General features: G+C 45.9%; 2 protein-coding genes across 8 annotated transcripts in view; one reads left to right on the top strand and one right to left on the bottom strand.

Moving 5' to 3' along the window:
* syt16 (synaptotagmin XVI) overlaps nucleotides 1-24,422 on the bottom strand; it is a 31,912-nt gene extending 7,490 nt beyond the window's left edge. The window contains exons 1-4 of one of the 7 annotated variants that reach the window (XM_070979171.1): nucleotides 24,313-24,422; nucleotides 11,598-11,771; nucleotides 7,023-7,253; nucleotides 3,483-3,721 (exon numbers count right to left, since the gene is read on the bottom strand). In XM_070979171.1, coding sequence (XP_070835272.1) covers nucleotides 3,483-3,721; nucleotides 7,023-7,253; nucleotides 11,598-11,771; nucleotides 24,313-24,325 — 657 coding nt within the window. In that variant the 5' untranslated portion in view covers nucleotides 24,326-24,422. Of the gene's footprint in view, nucleotides 1-3,482; nucleotides 3,725-7,022; nucleotides 7,254-11,597; nucleotides 11,841-19,408; nucleotides 19,596-22,586; nucleotides 22,648-24,312 lie in introns of those variants that run through there. The other 6 variants (XM_070979170.1, XM_070979166.1, XM_070979164.1 and 3 more) reach the window with 6 other exon arrangements.
* Nucleotides 1-24,820, top strand: part of nubpl (nucleotide binding protein-like) — a 113,933-nt gene that overhangs the window by 58,955 nt on the left and 30,158 nt on the right. The gene's annotated exons all lie outside the window — the stretch shown is intronic.

The raw sequence follows: 24,820 nt of genomic DNA on the forward strand, positions 1-24,820 counted from the left end.
GGAGTCTATTTATAACTTCAAACCATCGGCTGAGATATGAATAGAACGAGAGCAAACAAACAATCATTTCGAGGTTGATTCCTTCCAACTCCCCCGACTCCCTGAGCGTGACCATAATCCCATCATCTGAATCAACGTCTCTTCACAAACTGAGGATCCAGTAAATCAGTTAAAGTGACGCTCAGCTCTGGATCTATCTGCTGTGTCTCTGCTGTAACCTGGATTCATGACGTTTTCACAGAGCAGAGCAGCTCTTCAAAGAAATAAACGTGTTTTTAAATTACTGCTGCACCATAATCCACTTCTGAATGACCTGAATATCACACGTATATATAAAAATACACTTTAATTCACGCTCGTAACTGCAGTTAACATGAATAAATACAGCAGAACGAAGAAAAATGACTTAAACATTATTATTGGCAAAGGCTGTGATTTGCTTAACAGAAGTTTAGGGGAGCATAAAAACAGACAAAAGTGCATCAGCAAAAGACAAAGTGGATTATTCAGAGTGACGTGAGCTGAGCTTATTTCTGATTATATTGTAAAAACACAAATAAATTGTCAAATATCAGAGCAGTACTAAGTAAGGTAAAAGTACAGCATTCAGAGATTTAGTGAGGTAAAATTACAGAAGTATTAACATTAAAATGTATTTAGATTACTAAAATAAAGCTACGCAATATGCCAATTTCTGAATAATTCGTATTATATTAATATCTTAGTACTCGAGTACTTAGTATATCTACAGTACCCGAGTACACATTCTTAGTTACTTTCCACCATTGTCAAACATAAAGACTCACTGAATGATTCTCCAAAGCTTTTTCAAATATTCACAAAGAGAAACTGAGCAGAAATCCTGCCATAAAGGAGAGGTAACCCCCCACTCCTCCTCCTCCTCCTCCTCCTCCTCCTCCTCCTCCTCCTCCTCTTCGTCTCGCTTCAGCCAATCTCAGCCTCCCTACAGTCGGCAAACACAACATCAATTGTGTCGAGTGTTGACAGAGCACGCTCGAGTGTCTGCGTAGACATGGCAACCGCAGAGGAGATCAGATAAAGGCAGAGCGGCGGCTGGAGCGCGTCGAGCGTGCAGGTCAGAAGGTCCACGCATGAAGAAGAAAGACGGACGACCACCTGACGAACACCGAACGCTGCAGCGTCTCCGAGCTGCTGCTTCCTCCTCTACTGCATGAAGTACTCACAGCTTGTACTCCAGTACCACAGTGTAGATACACTTTGCTGCAAGTAGAATCAATGCATGCACATTTCTACTGAAGTACCAAAGAAGCTGAAGGAGGAGGAGAATTCTGAAGGACCACTTGTGTACTCGTACTTGTACAGTAAAGTAAATGTACTCACTTACACTCCACCACTGCACAAAGCTACAACACAAATCAATCAATCAATGTGTCAGTCAATCAACCAATTTAGTTAACAGAGATTCTAGTCGTAGTATTATTGGTTGTGTAGCTGTACTGTAGTAGCAGTAGGAGAGGTAGCAGTAATATTACTGTAGTATTGTTCATCCATTATTAACAAGGACGATTATCATCAAAGCTAACGGTAGCACTGTTTGCATTAGAGTTAGCTTAGTGTTCATGCTAATATTCACCTGCTTACGGTCACAGTACTCGCAGCTATAGCATTACTACTCTTGAGTATTATTATTAGCAGCAGTAGTAGTACTAGCTTTAGCATTAGCAGTGGCAGCACTGTTATATAAGTGTATAAATAAACTGTTACAACATGGCTCTCCCCATTTTTCTGCAGCTCCACTGATCCAAACTCATTTGTTATTCATGAAGCGTTTCTAGATGTCAGTATCACCCTGTGTCTCCATGGATGTGTGTGTGTGTGTGTGTGTGTGTGTGTGTGTGTGTGTGTGTGTGTGTGTGTGGGAGGTGTTTACTGCACAGATTGCTCCCAATTTCAAAGTGTGATTCGGTGACTGTGAGGTTGTCAGATGCTACTTTCTCGCTCTCCTACATGCACAAACACACACCGACAGCCCAGTCCACACACAAATGCATGCTGAGTGGATGTATAGACGTACGTGTGCACATTTTGTTTAGACACACACACACACACACACACACACACACACACACACACACACACACACAGTGATTATTATTCATGAGCTTCTGTTTGTTAGCCAACGCAGCGTGGAGAGCGGTGGAAATATCAACTATTTATACAAAACCTCAAGGCCTCGTGGGCCGCGTTTGGTTTGTTTCTTCCAAAATGAACCTGAGAGGATAACATGGCAGAGCGATAATCCGCTCACAGCTGAATGACGATGATATCCCTGCCAAGCATGATGGGTAACAGCAGGGCTGCGGTCAGCTCGCTGACCCCGTTAAGTAATCCTGCCTTGGTTTTTTTTGGTTCATTAGTCGTCATTGTGAGCTGAGAAGTTTTCTCGTTGAGTTTGTGAGCTAATGTGAGCGCACGCAGAATGAAAATAAAACAAGTCAAAGTATTCGTTTTCCAATCAGCCTCTTCCTGCCAAAGTTCGGACCACGCTGGTTACTTCTCATGCGTTCGGACATGGGCGGGCCATTGTTGGAAAAAGCTGACGTTTTCCACCACCAATCAGAATCTGACAGCATAAGAACGTGACGACAGTTGTTTGCTTGTGTTGCCAGCGAGATTCGCCCAATTCCAGACTTCTGAATCGCCGCCTACATCTCTAATTGGTTTGGCCAGTCCAGCTTCTGGTGGAGCTGTCATGGCCAGCTGTCAAACAATCAGAGCTCTGTAGACTAAGAACGGAGACGTCATCGTTCGGCGTAGCTAGCTCGGACGGATTCGCCGCTCTGACGCTGACGGGAACATGAACGCAACACGATGGATGGAAAGCAGCGAAAACACGGAAAGTTCATGCGTGTACACCAGATTCTCGCTTCATATCTGCAGGATGCTTTGTTTTTCTGCCCTGAACTTTGAGTGTAGTTCATGTTTTGTTCCTTTTTCCTTTCCAGGCACTAACAGCACAGAAAGCTTCAGCCGGCTGTAAATTGATTGAATAGAAACAACCATCATTTTCCTCCTGCGTGCTGCACGTCACCTGCTTTCATCCTTTCAACATGCAGGTAATGTTGATGCTTTCCGCTGTGAGTCAGCCTGGTCGGGAGAGTTTTCTTGCAGCATTACAGCTTAAAATGGTTATGGTTGCTTTTACTTGATAATTTGAGTCAGGACGGACTGGAAACGAGGGCAGAGCATGAAGAACGAGACCAAACAAGAATCGAATCCAGGACGCTGCAGTGACATAAAACCGCTGACCAATAGCATCAATGTGGGTCTTTGATGGATGCACTGATCCATCTTTGGGCTCAGGTAAGATCTTTTTTGTTTCATTTTATATGAGACACTGAAAGGTTTACATTCATTATGTCAAACACAGAGCAGCTCAGAGAGTCTGCTGAACTGTAAACTGTAAAAGCTGAAGTGATCTAAGCGTCGGGCTGCAGTACCTCAGGGCTCCAGGTGGAGGAGCTGTCTGTGGCGTCATTTTTGTCGAGATTCACGGCGTTCTCCACGCCCTCGCTGCCGTCTGCGGCCTGCCGGTTCATACTCGGGGTGGGGCTGTCCCTGGCGGCCGGTGCCTCGGGTCCAGCGGGTTTGTCCAGAGACAGCGAGGACGCCCTCTTGCTCTCCTGTACTGCTGCAGAGAGCGGGTCCTGGAAACCCTGCCGGCTCTCGGCCTCCATTTCTGCTGGAGGAAGGCAGGCAGGAGAGTCAGCATCAGGCCGTCTGGTGGTCGGATTTAAATCTGCGGCTGTGAGGACAGACTTTCTGAGAAGGTCTGAGGTTCTAAAGCGAGTTTCTAAATCTGACCCCTTCATCAAATCTACCACAGTTTGACAAAGTATTGAGACTCGGCCTTCCACACTCTCAAGGAACTAAATGTAAAGTTCTTTAAGTACCGAAACGTATAAACATGTGAAACTCAAAGCAGTGTGATTCACGTTAGCGACCTGCAACCAAACAATGAGATAAGCAGCAGAAGATATGATGTTCAGATGTCCAATGAAATTACAGGTAAAAACAACAAACTTAACAACCCAAATTAATACACATGGTGGCTTTATGGAGATTAAAGCCCACAGAGATGTTTACTACATCAAACACTCAAAACACTGGTGGTAACGCACAATAGACCCTCAGCTTGTTCCCCTGTTCCTTGTGCATTAGAAGATGAGCCGTTACACTGGCTTTAATCCTGCGAAGATGACAGATGCATCACTTGACGGCAGGAAAACACAAAGTCGACCTGGCGGGACACGATCGTCTCCTCTGGAGGCCTAAAAGAAGCTTCTTAATCCTTGTTTGGGAGTGTTGCGTGTTAGCAGAGGAGAGCTTGTGTAATCTGTCAAACCCTGACCTTTTCCTGAGACAGAAACACTCGCAGAACAGCCCGTACCTCAGACCAATCAATAACAATTATCTCCAATTCGCCATCATTAAGGTCGGTCTGACTGTTATAGCAATGGCTGCATACAGTGCCGACCATGGCAACAGGCAGAGGTGAGTCATCGGCCTGTGTGTGTGTGTGTGTGTGTGTGTGTGTGTGTGTGTGTGTCACTGCACTGCTCACATGTCGCTTAAAGACTGAGTGACCCCAACCTGACAATGTCACCGCCCACCACCGGCCAGCTGCTCACCTGGAGGAGGCCAGCTGCACCTCAGTTCCTCTAAACGTTTGCTTTTACTGGCTGAGGCGAGAGTTAATGTGAAGCTATGTGGTTAGCACGTTAGCTTAGCAAGCAGCGCTGAGGCTCAGCTCCTCTGGAAGAAATCATCCCTATTTTACAGCAGTTCTGATGTCACTTCCTGTCTCGCCTTTGTTCCACGAGCTTCTGTAACTCTGCAAAAGTGAAAAGTCACAAATTGATCAACGTAGTGATCAACACTACGAACGACTCTGAGGAGAGAAGGCACCTCATGACGCTGCCCTCCAGAGACCCTGAATGAGGTTTTTAATCCAGGAACAGGACCTGAAGTTCCTGTTTGGCTCTCTCTAACTCCTCCACCTCCACCTCCACCTTTAGGACAAACTTCACCTGGAGCCACACTGATGGTGAAGATCTGAATAATCCGTCTGTTTATTATGTGAAACGCTTCCCATCTGTGTTGCCTCTGAAGTTTTAGTCTTTTTCTGTCGGCTTTTTGCTCACATGGTTTATTTCCTCACATTTATCTGTGTGTGTGTGTGTGTGTGTGTGTGTGTGTGTGTGTGTGTGTGTGTGTGTGTGTGTGTGTGTGTGTGAAGCTGCAGAATTCGGTTAAGTTTGTTGGGTGGGAAAATAATACAGTAGCAGTCCTGCATGATCAGGCTCAGATGATAATTAATAATCACAGTTTTTCGGAGGAAAACGTTGGGAACCACATTCCTGCGATGAATTAATGCTGAACTGCAGAAATTCAGAAAATGAGATGGTTCCTTCTCTGAACATCACAACGAGTTTTTAACATCTCCTCTTTGTTTTCTCTGATTTTTCACATTTCCTCCCTTAATCTTATTAAATAGTTAACAAACTTATGAATAAACAAAGTGAATCCATCAAAAAGACATTAGTTGTCTCTCACAGAGTCAGAAGAATAAAAATCGTCTGCTTTTTGTTTCTTGGCTCCTCGTCCTCCCCAGGTCAGTCCTAAAACACCAGAAACCAACTGAGTCCAAACAAGTGTCCTAATTAAAGCTGCTGTCTGTCCACATTCATCCAGCTGCAGCCGTCCAATCACACTGAGCCTCCCTGAGCTCTTTACAGCCTCTAATCTGCAGGAAAAACGGTATTCGTGACCTTTTGGCTCGTCGACACTGGGATGGATTAGCGGTGGATGTCGCTGGTTTTCTGTTTGTTGGAGTTTCAGGTCTCCAGCTTGACTGAGGGGTAATCTGCTCTCTCTGACCTCGATCATATAAACTCTAATTCAGTTACTTACTGCAGATAAATTTGGTCCAAGCTACCTGAAGGAAGTGACGGCAGGTGAGACCAAACCAGGCCTGGATCTCCACTTAAACCCGGTCTGAGCTTCACCAGAGGGCACTTTTCCTCTCCAGATGCAGTTAACATCACTGAATTCTTTGCTAGCGCACAAGCATGCACTGCATGCTGGGATCTTTGCTTTCTCTTGGAGTCGCTCACCGCGCTCTCACACCTGCTTCAAACACTGGAGAAGTGTTTCATTGTGAACTGAAGCTGAACACAGATTTAACCTCACAAAAATATCCTCTGACATGCGGGAGCGACAACCTGCAGGAAAACAATTTCCCTGAGAAAACAGTTATTTTCAGCTCCATTCAGCTGCACGAAAATAGGTTAACAGCTTCTTAGTCCGCGACAGTAACACTAAAACAAACTACTGGGGCTTGAATAACAAATACGAGGCATGAAAACTTGTCGTTAAGTAAACAAAATTCTTCATCATCGTCATTATGTGCTCGATGCTGAACATACCTGTGAGCTTCAGGCTGCTCAGAGGCAAGAGAGAGACTGTAATACAACTGTTAAATTGAGTATCTGTTTAAATTAAATATCTGACCAAAATCACAGTAAAAATACTCTGTTACGAGTAAAAGTCCTGCACTGAAAATGTAACTGAAATGAATGTGTAAAAGTATCAAAGAATAACCAGTAAAATATACTTAAAGGAGCAGTGTGCAGGATTTAGAGACATCTAGTGGTGAGGGTGCAGACTGCAAACAGGGAAAACGTGTCATGTTGCTCCTGGTGTGAAGGAGCAACATGGCGGCTGAGGAGGAGCTGCTCCTTCTGTGGATATAAAAAGCTCTTTCAAAGAAAACTAAACCTTTCTTATTTTCAGGTGATTACACACTGATGAAAACTTATGAATGTTATCTTCATCTGAATCTGATACACTGGTCCTTTAAGGTGGTAAAAGTACTCCATGTGGAAAAAACTCAAATTATTAATAAATGAATTTAAGTAGAGTTGTTCAGTAAATGTACTTCATTTCTGTCCTCCACTGAGTGCAGGTGACGAGCACACCTTCACAGTCTGACGGCTCGGTGCTGCCCTCCTCCTGGTCCGACAGTCGGGTGAATTTGTGGCGTCGGCCCAACGACAGCTGCGTCTGCTGGGGCTGCTGCTCGCCGCCGACTTTCGCCGCGGAACGAAAACTCTGCGAACGCGATACGGAGATCTCAAACTGCTTCAGGACCTCCTCCTCACTGTCAGAGGAGCTGGAGCCGTCATCTTCATCGTCACCGTAGCTGTTCACTGGAGGGAGTTAAACACAGGGAGACAAGGGGGGTGACAAAGAGGAAAAGCTGGGAGAGTTAAGGAGCAAAAGACAGTGGGGAGGAGGAAAGGAGAGGAGAGGAGAGGAGAGGAGAGGAGAGGAGAGGAGAGGAGAGGAGAGGAGAGGAGGAAACAAAGAAGAAGGAGAGGAGAGAACAAGAAAGGAAAGGAGGAAACAAAGAAAGGAGGAGAGGACAGTAAAGGAGGAAACAAAGAAGAAAGCAGGAGAGGAAAGAAGGAAACAAGGAAGATAGGAGAGGAGAAGAGGAAACGAAGAAGGAGAGTACACGACAGGAAAGGAGGAAACAAAGAAAGGAGAGGAGGAAACAAGGTAGAAAAGAGAGGAGAGGACAGGAGGAAACAAGGAGAGGAGAGGAGGAAACAAAGAGAGGAGAGGAGGAAACAAGGTAGAAAGGAGAGGAAAGGAGGAAACAAGGAGAGGAGAGGAGGAAACAAAGAAGAAAGGAGAGGACAGGAAAGGAAAGGAGGAAACAGGAAGAAAACGATGGGAAGCAAATCCAGATTGAAAGAAATCATAAAAACAATTGCGGCCGTTGTAGTAAAGATGGAAGTTCGACATCATCAGTATCAGGTATCAGAGGGAAACCAAATACACATATACTGTATGCTGTGTACATGTACACATATGTGTATATTCCCGTCTCTCTATCTGTGTATGTGGACCAAAAAGTGCATTTTGAATCTCTCAGCAGCTGAATCAAACCTGTCAACCTGCTCACAGGTACATTCAGCGTGTTAAAGCCATTTCAGCTCATAAAATCATCTATTCTGAGCTGTAAATGCTCGTAAAGTGAGAGATTAAAGCGCACACAAAGCCGTGCTCTCTCGCTCGCTCTCTCTCTCTCTCCTGTTAGCGTTAGCGGGGTGGAGGGTCACTCCCCTCACGTCATAATTTGACCATAATTGGTTAGCAACAGCTGAATGAGCGATGTGGCGGAGGGGCGGTCGGACCCTCCTCTCCACGCAGGTCAACGTCTCTACCTGAGCCATCGCCATGGTTACCTCCTGAGCAGGAAGCTGCTCTCCGAGTGGGCGGGCGACGGGTGATTGGTCTGTTAACTTGGTCTTCTAAAGCTATTCACAGGCGGAATAGTGGAGTAATGCAGCACACACACACACACACATGCATTCATATATGGATGCACAGGCTCTTGCACTGAAGCACTGTACAATTTCTAAAAACTGTAAAAAAAAAAAGACTCCTTTATAAGTAAAAGTACAAATAAAAAAAGAGTAAAAATACACGTAAATATACAGAAATAATGCTGCACTTGAACACAACAGAGACTACATCCACCGCCAGCTGGCGTGGAAGCACACGCTGATCCTGAGGCTGCTGGTACGTGGTCCAGGCCTCACTGCAGGTTGTTCAGTCAAAACTGGTCATTGACATCGTGCGGTGGTCTTTGAGGAGGCCCTGGAGGAGGCGGAGGTTCGAACCGTTTGCACGAGCGAATCAGCAGCGAGAAGCGAGCAGCCGCATGAATGCGAGCGGTCGTCAGTCATTAGCTGGTCGATGAATGAGCCGCTGATTGTGAAGCATGAATGAAACAGCTGATGGTCCGCCTGAAGGCCTCCAACAGCTTTTGTCCTGGATGGATTCAGGATGGACGCTAACAGAGACCGAATCCACCGTCTGTGCTTTAACTGCTATCAGTCCTTTGTCAGATTTGTCTCTGGCTGTCTGACTTTTCTTTGAATACAGACGCTCCGTCCTACTTTCCACCTCTTCATCATCACCATCCTCTTCTACGTCGAGCGAGAATCAAACCTTCAGATCCAGGACTGAGCTGATGAGCTGATGAAGACTCAGACAGTCAGAGCGTCCCTCAGGGCTCTGGTTACCTGCGCTGCTCAGAGCTTCATTCAGTGTTTTACTGACCCTCTCAGACGTCACAGACCAGCTCGGACTCTCAGACCTGCAGACCAGATGCTGCTGCAGGGCCTCCACATCATAGCCAGCTCACCCTCGTCTGCTCAAAACACACCTCATGAGACGGCTTTTAATTACAGATTTGGTTCTGTGTTTTAATTCATCCTTCAGATTTTGATTCCTGGTCTTTCAACTAAACCTTATCTAAGTAAAATGGGTGTATTGTACTTGTATTTTTTGTTTTTTTAAACAACAAAACACATTTAAAACCCTTCGATAATGCCAGAAATGAAGGACTGTCTCCTTCCTGAAAAACCAAACAGAGAACGTGACACAAGCTTTCAATTGTCCTTCGTACACATGAAGCTCTTGAATCGGGTCAACAGTTTCTGGCTTATGACTACATCTTCACACAGAATTTACCTGAATTTGTGGTCGAAAAGGTGCAGAGAGAGCTCCTACCTCGTCCTGTGAGGATCCAGAGGATTGCGCGAAGGTGTGAATGTTACAGAAGGCTCCAAACAGGATTTTTATTTGTTCAGGAAACCAAGTGGAAAAACCAGACTCCACCTGCTGCAGGTGAGCCACAGACCAGGCAGTGTTTGCTCACTGCGTACAACCAGCCCGCAAAGTCTGAACTGATTATAAAGCAGCAAAAATGTGAAAAATGTTCTCTTACTTCAGCTGAGCAGTTTAAAGTGTGAGTGTGATGTCAGCTGCCATCAAACTTTGACTCACAGGTGATCCGCCAGGATCAAATCAGATTGACCCTCTTCAGCGTAGAGCAACACTGAAGTGACACAAACTGTGCACAGTGTTGAAGGAATAGTTCAAAACTGTCGGAAATGAGCTTTTTCACATGAGAAACTTGATATCACTCACATCTGGAGCAAAATCTACCTTTCAATTCACATTTTATATATTGTTTGTGTGTCGAAATGACAGCTTTCCATTGTCTGTACAGGATTTGTGTGTGTGTGTGTGTGTGTGTGTGTGTGTGTGTGTGTGTGTGTTAGCATATGTGGTTTAGGTGTCTGTACAGTACTAACGTCCCAAACCTGACAACGTAACGACGATAAGACTTCAGGAAGCAGAATGTAAATCAGGCAGCTTTAAAGGTGTCAGCAGGTGTTTGCACAGAGGCTGCTAGCTGCTTCCCCCTGCTTCCAGTCTTTACGCTAAGCTAGGCTAGGCTAGGCTAGGCTTTTCCCCGAATGAAGAACAACTCCTTAAGCATCTTCAATTATTCAATTATTACTTCATTTGCTAATTATTAGGACGTCACAGAGCTGAAATGAAGCCGCAGCATTAAAACGAGTTTTCATTTCTGACAGAGCCTCAAGCTTAAATAACAAAACAGCTGATGATCAATATTGACTTCAGCTGACATCATGATTTAATTTATGCACAGTTAGAAAGCAGTAATTAACCACTTTGGGACAGTTGGTGATCAAACTGGTGTGATCCTTTGGTCGAACATCTCGTTAACCTTCAGCGACCTTTGCTCTGTTTGTTAGCAGTGTTTGACAAGAGGGAGGAGGACAGGTCGCTGCTTCACAGAGAGACAACGACAAACTGTCCCTTCCTCTCCATTCGCTCTGTACTTTTCCCTCTTTGCTGGCTTTTTCTTCAAGGTTTTATAATGTTAATATTTTCATTACGTGCAGAGCTTTGTGGCAGTTATGCGGCTGACTCACTCGACTCTTTCTCTCATACATACACACTCGCCCACAGAAACCACTGTACAAACACAAACTCACCCACGTTCTCTCCCGTCACTGAATAGCTTCACCGAGTCATAATGCACACCGGAGTCACTCTCTCTCCTCTCTTTCATACCGACATCTTTCAGGTCACATACTCGGTGAACCTTCACTAGAAAGCAGACAGTGTTAACTTGCAATAAATCTGAAATAAAAAGGCTTGTTCGGCTCTGCTGACTGTCAATGAGACGCTCTCATGTTGAGCTCCACATTTTTGGGAAAGGGACTTACTGAGACGTCAGTGTGTCCACGTTAAAGGAAAACTCTGACTTATTTCCCATAAACCACTGTGGATCTACGGCTCGTGCTAACTCTGCACTGTCGCACAGGTTTGAGGAAACAAGGACTCAAATCAGCACATATCAGCTTCACAAATAACACAATGTTTACATGAATCCCGTCAGACGATGACCCGCTATGATCTGCAGTAGCTGTGTGGGATAATTAGCTCCATGTGAAAATACCCAAAATAAAAGTGCTTCAATGAGCTGCAGAGATTTTAGCCACCGCTGGACCTCATCCAGCGGTGGCACTGGTCTGTGCAGCAGCACAGTTAAAAATCCTCATGCAGTTATCCGTAATGTTCATCTCAGGCGTCAGAATCAAACAATTTGACATGATTCATGTGAACATAACCAGAACAGCCTCCATCCGTCGGCCACTCACCGAGACCCTGGCGGACTCCCATTCGTCCTTTCTTGCGGCGACCATGTTGCTCCAGACAGGGCAGTCCGCCGACACGTGAGAAACACAGCTTCTTGTTGATGAAGAGGAAGAGGACGGCCAGCACCACGATGAAGACGCCCACCGCCGACAGGAAGCCGATGGCCTCTGGGGTGACTGGCAGGAGGAGGGAGAGGGAGAGGGGACACACAATGACACACTGATCAGACCACACGAACAGACAGTCTGGATACAGACACGCACACACGCACACACACACACACACACACACACACACACACACACACACACACACAGTACGTATGGTACATGTGATACACACAGACAGAACGAGTGATACTTTAGTATTTGAGTTCTCCCTCAGTGCCTTGCTCAAGAGCACAGTCAGTGTAAAAACGCTGCTTTGCTCTGCAGAAACGATCATTTTACTCAGATATCAGTGACTGTTTCCTCTGCTGTGACACTTTTTCTGCAAAACCCAAATGTTGAATTTTCAGCAGCCTCAGGTGACCCTCGCCCCCCCCCCCAGTTCCTGTTCAGCCTCTCAAACAGACAGCTCCACATATGCAGTTCACTCGCAGTAAATTGAGATTTCTGGCACTCGCTGATCATCATCATTTTGACTCATCACTGCCAGGTGCATAATGATGGAGCGTTGCATTGTGGGATTGTTAGCAGAGAGCAGGGACATGGCCTTTTAGTGGATACACTTCACACTCAGACAGTAAATATAGTTCACTGTCGACTAAATATCTCCTCCAGAGCCGCCTCCATCACAGTTAAAGGGAAATGGTGCTTCTGTTTCATCTACATGGTGACTGGTGAGAGACAAACACTCCTCTGTTACAATGAAAAAGATGAGAGAAAATAAGACAAAGAAAGAGATAAAGAGTGGAAAACAGGACGGCAGAGACAGTGGGAGATGAAACAGAGAGGAGAAAAACATCTGGACCAAAATAGAAAGATGGAGGAAACCAAAATAGAGAGTAAAAAGAAGAGAGGGGGAAAAAGAGGAGGAGGAGAGGAGCTGATGTGATGGAGGGAAGTGAAGTGAGAGCTAATGCGATACCAGGCGCACCGCTCTGCTCTCAACGAGGCGGCCGAGACTCAGCGCAGATGAATAGAAACGCATAACGGGGGTCGCCGTCTCCTGTTACCACGGTAACATTTCAGAGAGTGGAAGCGAATCAATGGGAGCAAACGGAGACGAGGACGCGTCCCGCCGAGAGCCGACGCCAAAGGACGGGCTCGACGCCGCAGGTGTGTGTGTGTGTGTGTGTGTGTGTAGATGCTGCACTGTTGTCTTTTCCCACTCTGAAGTCTCCGTCATGTTTCAGGAATCGACCCTCCCACGCTGCACAGATGTACCCTCTTAACCTCCACCCAAAACATCCACTCACACCGCCAAGCAGCGGCGTGTTTGTGTGTGCGCGGAGGCAAAATAATGAGCGCCGGCCGCAGCAGCAGCTGGTTCCTGTAGTGACAATGCTGAAACTGAGTGCAACAGCATCCGAAATATGTCAGCCCTGCCTCAGGCACCAGCTTCTGTATCTCAGAGAGGAGAAAGGGCCTGACCATCCTGCTCCAGGAGGTGCTACAGGAGCCTCAGAGCCCCAAAAATCCTGCCTCAAAACACACTAAAGACTGAGAGTAAACCTGCAATCAGACGACCCACTTTCCTCATGCTTGTTCCCACAGAGCGACAGAGTGGAAGTGCTAACACAAGACAGAACTGCACCTCCGCCTCCTCCTTCCTCACCTACACACACTTATGACGGCAGAGGCACAGACGACTCTCCTGTTCTGTTTACCTAACTGGCCACACTACTGAGATGACTTGGTTGTTATTGGGTTATTGCCATGATATTTGGTGCAGATATCAATGAATTCCCAGAAGATGCATTCTACTGACTTCACCCGACCAACTGCAACGAAATACATGCTAATTGTTAGCATGCTACAACATACCATGCCAGGTAACAATACATACAAAACCAAGGAAACAAGTTTAGAACTGCTGGTTCGGTCACTAGATTTCCTCCTGTGCTTGAATGCAACAGGGCACAGAGGATTAAAATCAAACAACAAAACTATTTGAAAGACAAATTCTTCTTCAACTGATGCTATTAAGCATATTTCAACACTAAGATCTGATGGGAAAAGGTTGGAAAACCTGTGAATCCCATTTTAATTAATTTATAAAAATAAAGCCCCTGCCGAATTGAACGCAGCACGACAGTAAATGTTTGGATGGTGTGTTCGGATGCGGTCGTAAAGTGGAGTTTCCCTCTCAGCTGCTCTGACAGTCAGACACTGAGCTCAGTGTTGGAGACTCAGAGCCTCCTACTGTCTGCATCCAGATGGACAGGAAGAAACCCTGGGTCAAAGTCTGGCCTCACACCTGCTGCACACACACACACACACACACACACACACACACACACACACACACACACACACGGCTCTCTAACAAACAACACACATTTTATACATCAAACTAACCTCATACTACTCTTTTGTTTGTGCTTTTCTGCCAGCTGAAATCTTTCTATTGACTTAATTGGCAATCAGTTAAGTAATCTAACTTATTGACTAATTTGATTGAGTGAATTTGATGATATAAACTCTAACCCACTGTCCAGAGGAGGCAGCAGAAGAAGCATCAGAGCTCTGCGTCTAAACACCTGTTTGAAAATGAATTCAGGCGGAGAACAAACATGCAGTTGCGGTCAGAGGACGAGCTTTAGCATCGTTGTCTTCAACCTTCCCTTTAAAAACCAGATGAATAGAGCTCGCATGTTGATTAAACAGGTGATGAGACAGAGTCTACAGCCATGCGAGCAGCTCTGAGGCTGCACTGAGACACACTGGTGCTTTGAGCTAAATGCTAACATGCTTGCAGTGACAATGCAACACGCAGATGCTCATTGCCCTTTTAGCTGAGAGTGCTAGCATGCTAACATTTGCTAATTAACATGAAAAAGTGCAGCTGTGGCTGTCATTAGCTTTGAAGGTATAACCTCATAAACCAAAATGTTCAGACAAGCAAGAGCTTTAACTTTTAGGTGTTCAGGATGAGGATTAACACTTTTACAAAAACATCTCAGGTACATCACACAGATCCTTCAAAGAGCAGACTGTGACGCTAACGTTAGCTTTAGGTCTAATGTGCGACTGCAGCTGTAAGTGAGGGATCCTAACATCAGCGGCTTCTGTTGGACAGAAGAGGACACTGTTTAATCAAACACCAACCTCCAAACTATCACTCTGTCTACAGTCCATGAACGCTACGTCAACAAACTACTGCAGCGTTCAGGTATTCATGTGTGCGCCCAACATTTCACCACAGCTGGCTGATTGCAGTGTTTCAGGTGGAGGCACTGAAAACATGTATGCAGAGTCAAGTTTCAGTCCTTTAATGAACAGAGGTGACGAGTTTGTTTGCAACTGTCACGTAAATAAATACCAAAAAACCTTTTAGTTTTTAGTTTGATCAGTTTTCTTCCACTCACTCACTCACTCATAGATAACAACATTTACGTCAGATTAGATCAACCTAAAATCATCTCTGTGGAAGCTGAATTGCATTATTGGACCAGCAGGGAATCAGCTGGAGGTGAAAACGGGACAAATGGAGAGTATTGATGACGGTTTGTTGAAGGCATTAAAGGGAAACTACAATGAATTAATGTACAAACAAGGCTGCGACCCAGGAGTCAATGAGAGGCACCAGGTCAGGCTAATGAGCTGCACAGATCCAACCACGGCAATTTCACAATCACTAATCTGTGATGGCACACATGCATGTTTGTGTGTGTGTGTGTGTGTGTGTGTGTGTGTGTGTGTGTGTGTGTGTGTGTGAATACTAAATCCTTATCCCCTGATTACTATGCAGCTGCTGACTTTTCCACCTCAGCTTTGAAGTGAGAAGCTCCAGAGGAGAAGAGAGAGCACTTTGATGTGAGCGTTAGATTAAGATAAAAACAGAAGAAGAAGAAGAAGACGCACGGCGGCGGCGGCGGCAGCCAAGGCCGCCTTGTTACCGCTCATTAACGAGCGATCACAAAGAGGACAGACACGGTGCTTTGTACTTCTTTCTTTCTTCTTCTTCAGCACTGAATAAAAGGAGCCCCTGCTGCTTCCCTCAGTTCGTTGTAAGGTCACTCATTAACGTGGGTAATTAGTTTCAGGACTGTAGGCCTGCGTGTGTGTGTGTGTGTGTGTGTGTGTGTGTGTGTGTGTGTGTGTGTGTCCTGGCCCTTTGCCGGCTGGTTGTGACTATAACACACAGCTGAATGCTCCGTCCTCAGCCTCGGTGCATTCAGAGCAGGATTACTCCTCTGTGGTATGAAGCCTGGATGTGAGCGACTCCGCGTTCGTGCTAATTCTGAAACTGGTTTTCTCGGCTCTCTGCTTCGCCGCTCTGTCCTCACTCGACCAGGCGTTTTTCCCTCCCACAGAAAAATCTGAAATGCTCGTCTCGGGTGCCGTGGGTGTGAAAAACAAAGGTTTTCCAAAACAATGACGAGCGCCTGTTCAGACGGGTGGATGCGAAGAAGCCGACTTCTTCTCGCCTTCGGATTCTTCTGTTATGGACGATTTTCAGTGACTCATCAATTCCAGCCAAGATAGAAAACTCATAATCAAAACAATTGACATTCCAGCTCGTCCTTAAGTGGCTGATGGTCGAGGTCAGGGCTCTGTGCAAGTTCTTCACTATTAAATATGAATAATTTAGAGTCCAACTTGAAGAAGATGTGTAACACTGTGACGTGAGGTGAGAGGAGGCGCTTGTTTTAATCACCTCAGCACAGAAACATGGGGCGCTCCAAGATAAGGTTAAGATCCTGAAGGTCCATCTTTTTGGTGGCTTTAACACTACAATACCCATGAGCCTCAGCTGCCTCTGCCACGGAGAAGGAGCCAATCAGAGGTGCGAATCAGAGCTGCTTCGTTGCTGCAGCTGGACATTGAACACACCACCATCCAAACATGACCTCATTATTTTCTCAGCAGGTGAATCGCTCACCTCCGCTCACCACCAGCAGCTCGTGCAACACAATCTAAGCTCTGTGAGGCTTCTTGCTGAAAAGCACGATGCACGCATGTTTTTAGCTCCACAGACTTTTTATGCAGAGCACTTTATTTTCTAACACATCTTTCGTACTGATAAAATGAGTTCCACGTCCGCCCAAGCCGTAGAAAGTGCTCCATCACCTCACATTTTCTGGGGAAAACATGATGAAGACGACTATTTGTGGAACCGGCGTGCCACAAATATCTCCTCTCACAGCAACTCTAATGGAGCCTTTTTCCGTCTTTCTGAGACGATGTTTAAGAACAGATATCAGTCGATGACGGGTATCCGATTACTGGTGAGAGTATGCTGATTACATGAAAACAATTAGAGCCAAATGACCAGAGGAACCATTAGCTCCACTGGTTTCTTCATGACTGGTCGTATCAGCCTGAAAACACTGACCAGATCCCAGCTGACTGCTGTTAAAAACAGCCTGAACTCCAGAGCTGACGTGTGGCGTTCACTGACCCCGCTGCACCAGACGCACAAACAACCCAGCTGTTGTTTTTGTCGGGCCGGGAGGTCGAATCAACCCAGAAACATCAGCACATCGTGTTTTCAGGCTGACTCAAACTCAGTGACTGCAAGGCAGACGCGCACACACACACACACACACACACACACACACACACACACACACACACACACACACACACACACACACACACACACACACACACCTGAAAATCATAGTTTCCCTGGAAACAGCCCAGTGGCTCTATTAAGGTATAATGAGTGTGCCTTTTCCCATCCACATGTAAGAAGGTCTCATGTTACCATGGCGCTGTCTGTCTGTTCGTCCTGATTGGCCGGGAGGACGAGAGCGTCTCAGGGTTGAGATGAAGAGACGATGAATAAGAAGACAAAACAACAACTTGAAGTCAAAAGCAACGCAGCAAAGCGCCCAATTACTGTTCACCACATTCAGCTCAGCACTAACGCTCGTTCACGCTATCTTAAAAAGAACTTTTAGAAGATTTGAAACGTGACGGCACACTGGTAACGATTTATTCAGTCGATCTTTTAGAAAGGAAAACAACACGTCTGCAGAACCACTTTGATTTTCCAACAACTTCTGCAAAACTAAAGCACGAGCTAATAGTTTATAGCTAATTCTTGAGGTTGGAGAAAGATCTATGTCTGGGTCAAACATCGGAAAAATCCACAGTGACACCTGACAAAAGATGTTCATTTTTTTCATTATTCAACCAAAAGCATCATTTTTATTTAACCTTTAGCAAACTTTCCCTTCATTTTCTGTCTACCTAACTGTTATTTTTCATCTTTCTGTTGTATTTTGTCCTCTTCCAGCCCGGTCAAACCCGGAAGCAGCTGAGCCAAACTCCGTGCAGAAGTCTTGTGAGCTAGCTATGCTACAGCTAGCGAGCTAGCAGGCTAGTTCCACTGGACAGTCTGCGATGACTTAAAGTCCCCTCAGAAACTGTCCCTCTGTGTCCTGGTGTCTGTCAGACAAAAGAAAAAATCCTTCTCTTTTATCTTTCTGTTAAATTTTTCATTTCTCATCCTGCGCTTGGCGTAAAAATGCATTAATCAAGAAAATGTGATTTCGGCCAAACAAATAACCCACGTATAAAACTGATTTGACTTGTGGCTTGCAGAGCGATAGAGCGGCTTTTTGTGGATGTCGGTTGGTGAAAACTTTGGCTACGTTTCCAAACACCGATGTGACGAATAGAAATGTTGCAGCTCACACGGTCGGCCATCAAACAGTTATTTTATTCTTTTCTTATTTGACCAGAAAAGAAGCTGAACAAGCTGAACAGATGAGCTTCTGTCAGCATTACTAACTGTTCAGGCTTTGATTCCACATTAAAACACAAAACGTGACTTTCTGACACGACATCCATTAATCTACAATCTCTGATCAGAGAAACTGAGGCTGCAGAGCATCTGAACTCCATCACCAGCAAACAAAGCTGCACAGTACTGATGTCGAGCTGCCACCTGCTGGACGGAGGCTGCACTTAGCTGCACATCACGAGAGCAGAACTCACTGCTGATGGAGGCGAACTGAGGAGGACTGAACCCCAAAAATCTCAAATAAATTGTGAACCTGCAGGAATCAGCAGATTTAGCCTTTAATTTTTAACATTTGATCCTGTTTGGAGGATTTAATGCCGGTGAGTAAACATGTCGGACTCTCTGATCTAAAGGAGGCTTCGTGACTCTGATTCAGGTTATAAAAACACATCATTTGCTGCTTCACTTCCAAACTTGGAAAAGCAAAACAGAGGTTAGATTTCTGCTTCGCTGTTTGTTCAAACTGTGTTTTCACTTTTAACTTAACAGGAGCCGAAAAGGGCTTTCAGTGTGAGGACACACACATGGAAAAGTAACACTATCTCTGTTTGGATCGTAACTTCCCCAAATCCATAAAGATGCTAACGTTAGCATAGCATCGAAGAACAGCTTCCACACAGTGAAATACAGGATGAGCGAGTCGTGAACGTGGAGTTAATCCAGGTCACTCCTGGTCAGCTGTGCGTTGTCGTGTTTGCATCTTAGATTGGAGCAGATACTATTTCATCTTACTGTACAGTCAGTTATTCTCCTCTCGTACCACCGACGTCACAGCACAGACCACCTGACCAAGTACCTGAGACTTTTCAAAGTGTCTGACTAAAGCAGCAGCAGCCGGGTTTCCTTTCATTTCCTCGTTTTCAGGAATAAGACAGTAAAACACAAAGCTCACATCTGGCATCATTTGTTGACCTCGGAGTCTCAATAGCTCGTCCTTTGCTGGCCATGTCTTCACCTCCTTCTGCTCTGTCCTCCTGTCCTCGTCCTCTCTCCTCTCTACTCTTTTCTTTCTGTCTGTCTTCTTCTCCTCTTCCCACTAACAGCGGCTCTCCTTCATCCCTCTGGTCTCCAGTCAGACCAGTTCTGTATCCTGTGTGTCAATCAGCACAGCCTTCCTGCCTCCGTCTGGGCGAGGCGGAGGCCGCTTCCTGAACACCACCAAGACACAACAACACAGAGGAAGGTGGAGGAAGCCACCCGGCACACACTGCAGTGTGGGACAATAAGGCCAGGACTGTTAATGCAGGATTTGATTGAAAAATTACAGTTTTTAAGGAGCAAGACAGCGAGGACAACATGTCTGAGCATCTAACGAGGATTAAATTTGAGCTGGACAGCAACTAAAAGTCCATTTCCTGAGACCAAAAACAGCAAAATGAGAGTGAATTGTGGCCTTTCATTCATCAGGTGATACAAACATGACTCCAGCTGAATGACCATGCTGCTCTTTGACTGCTGGATTGGTGAATATGCAGCTGTTTGCTAATATTAACCTCATGAGGCGATCATATGTCTGTTGTCAGCTCGTTGTGGGGCTCTAACGCCCCCTAGTGGACAGTTCTAACAGTGGATGATAAACATCACCCACCCTCATTTTGGATCCACCAGCTCTACCCCTCAGAGACCTCTTTCTGTGACTCAGCTGTCCAGCAAAGTGAAAGTGAGACGAGCAGGCAGGATGGAGGCCGCTCCATCAGCGCCGCTCAGATAAACATGGATTCAAGGCGTTTCTGCTTCCTGACACAGCCAATGGCACACATACGCTCATGCAGCAGCATTAAATATTACTCATGAGTGTCCTCTCCTGGCCTGTCAGCCAGCAGTCTGGGCCCACAGCGGGGAGGAGAGAGCCGTGAATTAGACATGGAAGCCGTCTGTAACGAGGCCACAGTACCCAGAAACAGCACGGCTGATGCTTCCCGCTGCTTAATGAAGCACGCTGAGGAGCTCTCTGATGCTGTTCTGCATCTCCTCTCAACAACGCTGCTGTTTGCGTTTGGGATTTACTCTCAGGACTGCGGTCTCATGACCTCCTGTTGTTTTTGCACTATGGAGATGAGGCCCACAGCCTCGCTCACACCAGCACTGAAAGCAGCTAAATCTTCTGGGAAAACCAACAGTGCGATCAGTGGATTCAGCTCAGAGTCTCTAAAAAGTTTCCTGATTAGACTCTGAACTCACCGTGCTGTTGGCTGGCATGTTAGCAGTTAGCTCACAGCAGTGAACGCTGCACAGCTTCACATTTTTTTGTCTCGTTTCCAGTAGGTTTTAATTGGAGTCACACTTAAAAAATATGAGTTGAATTCTAAAATTAGCTGAAACAACTGGTCAGTTAATTAGCTGCTATATAAAATATCTGTATGAGTGAATCATTTAAATCGTCCATCCAGAAAAGATGCCAAAGCTTTGCTGATCGTCTCCTTCTGTAATTTTCTAACTGCAAATAGAAAATCTTCTGAAGGGTGCGATCAACACAGAAGAACTGATAATCAATAACAAATAATCGTGAGCTGCAGCTCAACTCGGTCAGAAATCACTGAACTGATGTTTTGATTGAAATCTTCATTGTACATCCAAAGGTGCAGTATTAGTGAATCTTTATCCATGCAGAAACTACGGCAGTGTGCTGGTGAATGTAATGAACGCAGCGCTTTGAGAGGATTTAAAGGCTCTTTTATTCAGTATTTTATAAATCGAAACATTTTGGCCTCTTTGAGCTCGTCGTTTTGTTTTTTTGGGGACATTCCTGATGAACCCACCGCGGTGCAGACAGCAGACAGTTAGAGCCGACAGCTGCACCACATGATGGAGCATCGAGCAGCCAGTGAAGACCCCGACGCTCCTCTCACATCCACCACTTGTTCCACCTCTCCCAGTTAGCTAATCCTCCACCCGCCTGCCTTCGCCCTTCAGGCCTGTTTACCTTTGGCATTACCTGCCGATTGTCAGACCTTACTTTGGCTTCCGACCAACAAACCTGGTTCTAATCCCACCTGACCTGTCTGCTGAGTTTGCTCTCGGGCTCGCGCTTCGGTGACGAGGCGACAGGCACATTCACATGACAAGCAACTGTCGTGTGTTCGAAGTCTTACTTAAAGAGGCACTCCACCCGTTTCACATCGTCATCCTGACAGAAACAGTTATTTAACGTCGTCTGCGGTTCTGGTCAAGTCTGAGACAATGACCCCGATGATGTCGCAGTGATGTCATCAGGGTCTCTCTCACACTCTTTTCTGTTACATCAATCACTTTGTCTGATCTTTAAATTGTCAGTCTGTGAACACACGAAGGCCCCACAGACACAGAGCATCAACGGCTCATATAATCAAACATTAGTGTCTGATCGGGCTGGAAGCATCTGGAAGGTCTCACTCTGTCACCCTCTCACCAGGTGTTACAGGTAAAGCGAGCACAGACACAGGATTATGGACATGGCCGACCCTCTGAGGACATCACAAACCCGTCTCGGTAAACAACTGTAAATCACTTAAGCAGAACGGCCCGTTCACAGCGTTACATGTATTTTATGGGACTGTTCGTGTGTGAGCAGCACCTTGACGCTGCCGCTCCTCCAGCTGGAGCTCATTTGTTTCATCTGACAAAGCAACAGGATCTAAAAGCCTTCAGTGTTTTCAGTGTCAATCTGCATGTGAGATCAGAGGAGCAAGAAGCATAAAATGGAAAAACTTGGTGACGTTCCACCGTCCTTCATCAGTAAAGAGATTAATGAGAGGAAGATGAGGTGCAGACAGACGCGCAGACTTTGCGCTCGTGACGCTCCGCTGACGCGCAAAGCTTTGGTCTGCAGGACTGTTCAGACCTGGAACACAGTCCAGAGCTGGCAGCGGGACTCGAGGCGACTCGGACCGCTTTGGGGCTCCAGTGACCCGGATGCTGATGTGAGTGTGACGGCCGAGGACCGGGACATGATGCGCGTTATCTAAAGTGGACATTAGACTTAGAGCGGGACGGACAGGAGGACGCTGGACACACTTCCCGGATGAAAACGCAAAACTCAAACGATCAAGAACGATCATTTACGAACAGAAGAAAGAGAAAACGAAACTCACTCAACGTCCCATCGCTCGGCTGTGAGGGCATTCACGCGGGAGCCACCTGGAATTCACTGCGGAAGAAGCGGTTTAAAAGGGTCCAGCTGAAACAGGTTTGCACGGGACCAGGTGAGCGGGACCGCGGGTGTTACGTGGACTAGTTCCAGACCTGAAGTCCCGGAAAAGCGCACGGTTCCGCGTCTGACACAGAGGGAACAAAGCGTCCATCCTCAGGTAGACAACAGGTGCACAAGGCGAGCGGCGACGACGTCATCAATCAGTGCGCTTCAGGATTGGTCAGAAAAGTTTGCTCACGTAACATCTCCATGGTAATGGAACCACGTGCTTAAACTGTCAAACTGTTGAAGGTGACTGAACCGTTGAGTCTCATTCTGCTCTTTAGAGTTTACATCATCATTATTCATTATTATGAAGGGACAGGGGACAGCTCGCTCAGGGGACTGTTTCACGCTCCCTGTTGTGTTTCTGAGAGTGGGACGGCTCAGTTTTTATTGTCCACATGGTCCCAGGAAGTCAGAGGCTGCTGGAAGACGTGGAATCATCGGAGGAGAAAAGCTGCTCATTATGAGCTTCTTTCGATTTGTATAAAATCTTCAATAAGATGCAGGATTTATGGATGAAATGGTGATGATGTGTGACTTTAACTCTGCTTTGAGGACAGTCCTGATGAAGTGTCCACATGTCCTGATGAAGTTTCAGAAGCTGATGGACTCTTTAGGTCTACTTGATCTTCATAGCTGTAAAACTCAGATTTCATTACTTTCATTTCTTTCTCTCTCGAGAGGCTTGAAGTTGAAGAGCTGCAAGCTGCAGTTTCAGCGTATGCAGATGACACCAGTTTGCTATTGAGTCCAAAATATTGTTGTTTGCTTCTTGAACTTTGGGAAGTTTTTAGTAATGAGGATTGAAAGTAAATGATAAAAATCGCAAAAATCATAAGCATAATCTGTGGCCTCGTGGGAGTGAAAGTCAGAAATGGTAAAATGTCACGTGAGATAATGATTATGTTGTTCATTAATGGTCGAGTGATTCCAGAGAGCTTAGAGGACCTTTGTGCACTGAATTATAAAAATAACTTTAGTGCCACAATTTATTTCTCAGTCCTTCTACATTTAGAGGCTTTATGCTTCTTCTTGAAAAGCTCCTTTGTCTGAAAATGATCACCAACATGAATAGAGACTGTTACTGGAGGGCTCCCATCTATTGTCTCAAAGAGATGATGAATAATGATAAACGCAAGGTACCACAGAGTGTCTTTAAACTCATCATGGAGGCAGCTCAGGCTCTCAGTGGGCCTCCATTATAAAACAGCACAGTACAGGAAAAAAGACCTCACCATCATCTGAATATCTGAGGAGAAATCTGTTATGTTTTGGCACAGGAGATACAAAAATAGATTTCCATGGAGGGGCCATGATGAGGCAACTATCAACTCTCCAGCGGGTACCACAATACACCCTGCAGCAATACTGGAGGAATATTAGACTTATTTATTTATTTACAGATGGATGAAGGCCGTGAAATATCATAAATCTGGCTAAAATGCAGAGCAGCAGCAGAATTGGCTCACAGAGAATGAACTGGCCTGCACATCCTGTCGCTCTCTGAGAGCCAAACCCCAAAACAGAGAGCAGGGAGAGCCTGAAAACAGCATCCATCAGCAGCACCGACACGGAAAACCAGGCTGAGAGGCGGTCACACGGCAGCAGAGGGTCGTACTTACTGTCCGAGGCCATGGCTGCGGCTGTCTCCCTCACCCCCACAGCTGAACCGAGCGCACGATCAGCGGGCAGAGGCAGCAGCGTCCCCGCCGCTCCTCATACTCCAGAGCCGCAAATCCGCAGCCACACAGCGGCGAGCGAAGACCCCTTCACGGACTGTGGGAAAGGTCTACGCTCTGTAGCTTTGCGCTCAAATCCTTTTCTAAATTTGGGAACTTAAACCTTCAAATTATGATTTTGTGCTCCGTTGAATTAGTCGTTCATGGCCTCACTTCTCCAAACTACTTGCTCAAATTGATTCCATTTAAGAAGGAATAGGAGAACATTTAGCTCAAGACGCGTAACCCACGGTCTTTGAACGTACCGTTCATCCATCAGCGCTGCCGTGCAAAACCAAAAAGCAGCAACTGTGATACATATTTAACTAGTTAACACTTGGTTAAGACCCAAATCTGACCTGTTTAACTGACTGACTGCTTGTTGACATTTGTTTTAATGTACAAAAACGTG

This window comes from Chaetodon trifascialis, chromosome 14 (genome assembly GCF_039877785.1).
Source record: "Chaetodon trifascialis isolate fChaTrf1 chromosome 14, fChaTrf1.hap1, whole genome shotgun sequence".
Taxonomy (NCBI): Eukaryota; Metazoa; Chordata; class Actinopteri; order Chaetodontiformes; family Chaetodontidae; genus Chaetodon; species Chaetodon trifascialis.